At 32.6% G+C, this 7,916-nt stretch overlaps 1 protein-coding gene across 1 annotated transcript; it reads left to right on the top strand.

Annotated features, from left to right (window-relative positions):
* Positions 1 to 174: 174 nt before the first annotated feature.
* On the top strand, positions 175 to 2,364 carry LOC133299440 (uncharacterized). The gene has a single exon (XM_061498896.1). It carries the CDS (start codon positions 256 to 258, stop codon positions 1,750 to 1,752), a length of 1,497 nt encoding a protein of 498 aa, XP_061354880.1. The 5' UTR covers positions 175 to 255; the 3' UTR covers positions 1,753 to 2,364.
* The last annotated feature ends 5,552 nt before the right edge of the window (positions 2,365 to 7,916 follow it).

Genomic DNA, 7,916 nt, shown 5'->3' with positions numbered 1-7,916 from the left:
TAATACTTTTCATTCTTCCCTGCTACTGTTCCGGTGTCATTTGATTTGTAAAACACATTTTGCATTCACAGTTTCATGGTCGTTGACTCGCCAAATTTATCAAGTGGTGATTAGTTATTGACACACTGTTCAGTTGAGTTTGTGAAGAGATATAAGGGATCTTACATTATGTTTAGTGAAGTGTTACAATGAACAAATATATTAAATGTTCCCTTCATTTGCAGCTCCACTACTGTTCCTGTTGCTGTTGATTCAATGCCAAAAGTTCTTGAATCAGATAATGCTGATGCTAAGACTAATATAGTTGCTGGATCTTCTCCTCCGTCATCAGAGCCAGCTGTTTCATCTGCAGCATCGACATCATTGTTGACATCACCTGCTAATATATTTACTTTTAGCAACAGATTAAATCAAGATAATGGACGTGTTGCTTCAAGCGCTACATTTCCATCTATTGGTACAAATAGTTTTAGTCAGAATATATCCAGTAGCTCTTCCCTTGCCGCAAGCAGCAGCAGCATTAGTCCCACAACAACTTCCTCTAGCACTAGCATGACAACTAGCACCCCGAGCAGTTCCTCCACCCAAGTGGTGGCATCTTCAGCAAGCAGCAGCAGCATTAGTGCCACAGCAACTTCCTCTAGCACTAGCATGACAACTAGCACCCCGAGCAGTTCCTCCACCCAAGTGGTGGCATCTTCATATCCTACAACTTCCTTCAAATTTGGATCCACTCCTTTATCATCAACAAGTTTACCTGTATCATCGTCTGGCTCAGAACCAGTGGAAACCAAGAGCAGGCAGGATGGAGGAATTGGTAATCTAGGCAGTACTGCCTTTGGAAGCTCTTCTGCTGCTGTTGGTAGCACAGGGAGTGGCATTTTTGGGTTGAGTTCCCCGGTAATGACCACTATATATAGCCAGTCTCAGGGTTCTGTCTTTGGCACTACAAGTGGGTCTGTCCTTGGTATGCTGGCACCTTCTGCTACTAGTGGTTTTACAACTTCTACTCAGAATCAGTCAGTGGGATTTGGTTCATCTGCATCATCCCCATTGTTTGGGTTGACTTGGAATACAACTTTTTCTTCAGGGAGTTCATTGTTTACTTCTTCAAGTACCAGCGCTAGTATTTTCAACTCTGGTACAACTTCTGGACAAAGTACCCTTGCTTCCGGCAACCCTGTTACTTTTAGCTCCAATAGTAGTTCAAGTTCTACTTTGTTTGGACTTTCTAGTTGGAAGCCCAGCAAGCCCAGCACCTCTGGGTTTGTTTTTGCAACATCCACTCCTCTTGCTTCTACCAGTTCACCCATATTTGGATCTTCCACTGGTGCATCTAGTCCTCAATTCGCATTTACTTCAGCTGCAGCTATTACCAACATGCAGCCTGCTTTTGGAAGTGCTAGTCCTGTATTCACATATGCTTCAGCTTCTGCTAATAATGATCAGATGAGCATGGAGGACAGTATGGCTGAGGACACAGTTCAAGCAGGTCCGCCCGCCACTCCTGTATTTGGTCAACAACCTCCCCCAATTAAATCAGATTTTGTATTTGGAGCATCAACTCCAACCGGAGCGAATCCTTTCCAGTATGCGAGTCAACAGAATATTGCTCCACAGAACCCATCTCCATTTCAGGCTTCTGGCAGTCTAGAATTTAATGCTGGAGGGAGTTTCTCATTGGGCACTGGTGGTGGTGACAAGTCTGGTCGAAAATTTGTGAGAGTTAAACATAAGCAGCGTAAGAAGTAAGACCATTTTTTCTGAAAATTTTCTGTCACTGCTGCAGTCTGCACTTAGTGCTACAAATGAATAAACTCTTAAAAGGGGTGAATGATTCCTTAATTTGGCTGTTCAGTTAGCAATCTGGACAAATGATGCTATGAAAGCAAATCAACATATGCAAGCTTGTCAGTCTCGTGTCTTGCTTCTTATAGAATGCAAGGCTTAGCTTTTCACAATTTTGTAATAGTATGATGTGATTGAACATATCTGCTGTACTTGTAATGGTTTTAGGTCATAGTTCAAGATCAAGATTTGGTCAGTTATGATGTTGTCAAAATCCCTGTATTTTCGTTATTTGTATCATAGCCAGAAATAGGCATGAATTTATGGCTTAGCTGGTTGTCGCATAACTTACAATTTATGGTGTAGCAATTAGTACTCATGTATTCTGTATTGTAACTTTGTATAAACAAGGCCGTTTAAAAATAAGAAAGAAAAATATACCCACAAAAAAGAGAGAAAAGAGCGAGAGAAAGAACTTACTTGGGATAGTGTGACCATTGTATAAGAGCGAGAGAAAGAAGCTATTTAACGTGATAAATGGTTTCTTTAATTATTTGCCTGATCAAATACCTGATAAACCAACAGCAAGATGCAGAAATGCATGTAGAAGTGTTGTAGTGTGGCCTGCATTAATAAATGTTGATATTCTATGTAATACGTGTATTGGCAATGTAGAATTATTAACACAGATTTTCACCTGAGCACTTGCATTTGGCTTTTATTTCCTCTCAAACTTGAAAGGAACACTCGCTTGAGATGCGTGTTATATATATGTCTGTGCATCAGCAAGTTGAGGATGAGATTGAAGAGTTGGTAGGCTAAGCATTATCTAATGGCAAACTCAACTAGGCATTCACGAGTTGCAACATTATTTATGTATCATTGGTGTTTTTATGTTCATAGAATGTACATAAAACCTCAAATTCAACAACTATGGGAATTTTTAGTAAAGGTCCACTAGTATTAGTGATGCTTACTTGTGCGTTTAATTGGATCTTACCAATTTTAAATAAATTTTGATATTGATTTTAAATAAATTAAAAGACTTAGAAATTTTTGGGAGTTGGGACAAACAACTTTTTTGGGAAACTCAGTAATGACGAATTATTGATTGGGGGCCTGTGTATCTTTTTTAAGAATATGAACGTGCTCAAATTTTTTTTTATATGATAATTGGATTATTTTTTTTAGAAAAATGAAAACCCTAAAAGAATATATGTAGTATATTTCTCAAAATATATTCTAAAAAATTAATATATCACAAAATGCATTTTTAATTTTTTTTTATCCAAATACACCTTGATTTGAAAATTTTGATATCCACACCAAAAAAAGAAAAAAGAAAATTTTGATATCATAGTTTTTTTTCTTATTTGAATTATCAAGTCTATAGACTTGCATTGGCAATGATTTTGAATTATTGAGGGATATTGATTTGGATTATTGGAAACTATTTGTTTAATTTTAATTTTCAAATAATGTTTTATTCTCTTTCTACTTTCATTTCAACATCTAGATTAAAAAACCTACTAATTAACAAATATTAAATTAATAAATTTAAAAAAATACTTCAACGGAAAATTTAATAAATTGAAATAAAATAAATTATAAATAAATAAACCGACTTTAAGTTTAACATTTTAAAGAAATAAGTATATAATTCAAATTTGACTCATTAAAATAAATTAGTCAAGATTAAATTTTTTACTACAACCTTAATTAAAATTGAAGTTCATAATTAAAATTGAAGTTCATATTTTGGATTATTTTTATTTTTTAAATTTAGTTGAACCTAAAGATGTCATAATATGTGTGTGTGGAATGTTATACTTACAACCTATTTTTGTTTACAATCTTTTACAACTATATCTTAACCGTGGATTTTCGTCAATCAACGGTTATCATTCATTGTAAATTGAATATTAATTAATGAGTTTGATTTGCGAAAATAATAACCTTTGATTGATGGAAATCAACGGTTAAGATATGTTTGTAAAATGTTGTAAACAAAAATTGGTTGTATGTATAACCTTCATATATATATATATATATAAATATATATATATATATATATATATATATTTATATGCTTTACTTTTCTCCACTCGCTTGATGTCCAGCAAATAAATTCAGGAAATCATAACCATACAAAAGTAGGTGCAAGCAATTCTAATCTAATGTTGTTAGAGAGTGGTAGGCAGAAAAAGGTAGGTAGAATAACTTATGCCATATATATGTATATATATGAAAAAATATTTTTCCAGCCACTTGAGATAAACTCATCTAGCTATCACTTTTAAATATGTATTACGGATAGTACATAGTATAATGTTAAAGTTAATTTTTTCTCTCTTTACGTCAGCAAACAAGTTCTGAAAACTGATTGAGAAGAGAGAAAAAAGAGAGCAAATTTAACATTATAACTATGTACTACCTGCCATAGTACATAGTTAAAAGGCGTAACTTGAGATAAGTTTATCTCAAGTGGATATATATCTATATGACTTTAATATTTCCACAGTGACTGTAGATAAGTTATTTACATTCACTCTCAAAACGATGTCGTTTTGGAACGAAAGATTAAAAAATTATAATGACAAAGACTGATATAACTCTGAAATAAATTATAATGAAAAAAATTTCTTAATTTTCGTCCCAAAACATAGTTATTTTGGGCTCAATATAGATAACTTATTTATATTGACCGCAGAAAAAATGAACACTATGTATCTATAAATAAATAAATAAATAAATAAATAAATGAATAAATAAATAAATAAATAAATAAATATATATATATATATATATATATATATATATATATATATATATAGTGCAGCAGTCAAATACTTGTCATATATATACGTGAAATCATTAAATGTGAGGAATCATAACCATACACCTATCGTTGTTGTACGTAAAGCATTTGTAGAAATGATTTTACTATATATATATATATATATATATTTATATGGGATATATTTTTCTTATGTTGTAGGAAAAGAATTATCTTATGTTGTAGAAACAAAAGTATAAGTGGGACCCACATGTAAGAGGAGAGAGAGAAAAAAAATGGTGGGACCCAATCCTTTTTTGTGTGTGTAGGAGAGATGTTTATCTCATGTAAAATGAGATAAACATAACCCTATTTATATATGGGTTTATGTTTTCTTATGTTACATAAGAGAACATATCTCCAACCATAGATACAATTTTCAATGTGGGATCAACTTGAAATTAAAAAAAAAGTAAAAAGCTGATTTGGAACTATTCATGTGTGTGTAGGAAAAATTGTTCTCTTATGTAACATAAGAAAACATACACCCTTTATATATATATATATAAATAGAGAGAGATCCTTTGACACCGGTGTCAAACTTTAAAATTTGGCACCAAATTCTAACCGTTGATCTTCGCCAATCAACTGTTATAATTTATTTGGAATTAGTAATTAATTAATAAGTTTGATTGATTAAAATCATAACCGTTAATTGACGGAAATCAACGGTTAGAATTTGATGTTAAATTTTAAAGTTTGATACCGGTGTCAAAGGATCATGCCTTATATATATATATATATATATATATATTAAATGTAGAGAATCATAACCATACATCTGCCATTGCAAGACGTCAAGTGGCTGGACAAATAATTTTACCATATATATATATATATATATGTACATTTTATTTATTCATTTATTTATATATAAAAAAAGATGAAATGAAATTACATTTGGAAGCAACTGAATTCCTCCCTTTTGTATTAGGAAAAATATAATCCCATGTTATTGGAGAGTATTTTTCTCTTCTACACATACATTAATTTTTGTGTTTATATATATATATATATATATATATATATATATATATATATATAAGGGCAAGATATTCTTATATCGGTGTAAGAATTAGAAGTCTTACACTCAATCTTGACCATTGATCCACTTGTATCCAATGACTCACGTTACTAAAAATTTTGAGCCCTTAGATATAAGTGGGATTAACAGATAAGATTAAGAGTGTAACTTACACTGGTGTAAAATGATCCTGACCCATATATATATATATAAGCATAAGAAAACTTCTCTTTTATTGCATGAAATTAATAAAGCCTTTGTATTACTCTTAATATTTTATACAATCTTCAAAAAATAGAAAAAATGACCAAAATACAAGAAAACTTTTTTATTTTGGAATCACATAAAGTGAAAGTTAAAAAAAGAATTGAGTGATGCGCAATTTATGGTGAAGGACTTGAATAGGTTTTTTTTTTGGGTATAGAATAGGTTAGTTATATTGTATTCAGCGTTAACAACATAATATAATAATAGGAAATTATTTTTCTTATGTTTCACGAAGGAAAAAAATTTCTCGCAATCACTATAGACAAAAAAATATAATAAACTATGACAAAGTCTTTATTAATTTTTTTTTGTCTTTAGTGGTTATAGGAAAAAAATTTCCTTTCTGCAAATAATCAATTAAACTATGTAGAGTAGGAAATTCTTACAATAACAAATTCTATACTTATTTTTTTATTTATTATTTTACTTATACCTAATGATTCACTTAATTAAGAAAATGCCTTTTAAACTCTCCTATCACGGAAGAAGTTGAGAATTTCCAGCTGATAGAGAAAAAATAAGATCCATCTTAAAAAAAAATGGATAATAAAGAAATCGAAGTGGGCATAACATAGAAAACACTTCTCCAAAGCTTGAGACCCCTGAATCGTTTAAACACTTCATGCCAATAAGCTTGTGTAATGTCATTTATAAAGTAGTCACCAAAGTAATTGCCAATCGATTGAAGGAACTTATGCCTAGCATAGTCATGCCCAATCAATGCAGTTTTGTCAAAGGGAGGCATGGATCAGATAATATCATTATTGCCCAGGAGATTATTCATTTGATGCGTGCAAAGAAAGGCAAGCAAGAATGGATGGCAATCAAAATTGATTTGGAGAAAGCATATGATAGACTGGGATGAGATTTTTTAGAAAATACTCTTCATGATCTTAAATTTCCAACCAATCTCATTCATCTTATCATGAGCCGTGTCTCGACTTGTTCTATGAACATCCTTTGGAATGGGTCCATCACTAAGGAGTTTTATCCTACGAAAGGAATTCGCCATGGGGATCCTCTCTCTCCATATCTTTTTTGTTATGTATTGAGAGGATTGGTCATCTTATTAATACTGCAATATCCCCTGCAGGTTGGAAGCTTATTGTTCTTAAGAAAAATGGGCCTCCTATATCACATCTATTTTTTGCAGATGATTTGTTAATTTTTGCAAAAGCTTCAACTGAGCAAGCTAGTCTAATTTCGAAAGTCTTGGATTGTTTTTGTAAAGCTTCGGGTCAGAGGGTGAACAACAACAAGAGTAAGATCTTTTTTTCTAATAATATCCATCACAGCTGTGCTCAAGAAATCAGTGAGCAGATGAGATTTTCCTTAACATCTGATTTGGGGCAATACTTGGGTATCCCGTTTCATTATAGAAGAACTGGGAGAAGATCATTTAGCTATGTGTTGGATAGAATTCACATAAGATTAAATTCATGGAAGCAATCGAATTTATCTCTTGCTGGTAGGATGACTTTGGCTAAGTCTGTGCTATCTACAATCCCTCTATATCCGATGCAAACTTCCATAATCCCAAAAACTACTTGTGACGACATGGAGCGCAAAACTAGAGGTTTCATTTGGGGAGATACGGTGGACTATAAGAAGACTCATTTAGTCTCTTGGCTACCTTATATAGAAAGAAGCAGGACGGTGGTATAAGGATTAGACAAATGAGAGAGATGAACCAAGCTATGATTATGAAAGTGGCTCATGGGTTGATGACTGATACTGAAGCTTTGTGGTGTAAAGTACTCAAAAATAAATACAAAGTGGGGACCCAACTATTCGATGATGTAAAATTCTCCAAATCTGGTCAAATTTGTGGAAAGGAATATCTAGAATATGGCAATCAGTGGTGGATCATTCTCGCGTTCTTCTTGGCAATGGGCAGAATACGTCCTTTTGGAATGATCGTTGGGTTCTTAACTGTCTTCCTCTTTCTCAGCTTGCGGTGCAAATGATTCCTGAAGATAGTCTTTCATGGACGATGGCTGG

The sequence above is a fragment of the Gastrolobium bilobum genome, unplaced genomic scaffold (assembly GCF_033153095.1).
Source record: "Gastrolobium bilobum isolate Gb01-03AN ecotype WA unplaced genomic scaffold, APGP_CSIRO_Gbil_v1 utg28832, whole genome shotgun sequence".
Classification (NCBI taxonomy): Eukaryota; Viridiplantae; Streptophyta; class Magnoliopsida; order Fabales; family Fabaceae; genus Gastrolobium; species Gastrolobium bilobum.
This window is presented reverse-complemented; position numbering and strand designations above follow the sequence as displayed.

Excerpts from the sequence above, each read along its gene's own strand:
- LOC133299440 (XM_061498896.1), top strand. The coding sequence starts at position 256 with ATGCCAAAAGTTCTTGAATCAGATAATGCTGATGCTAAGACTAATATA.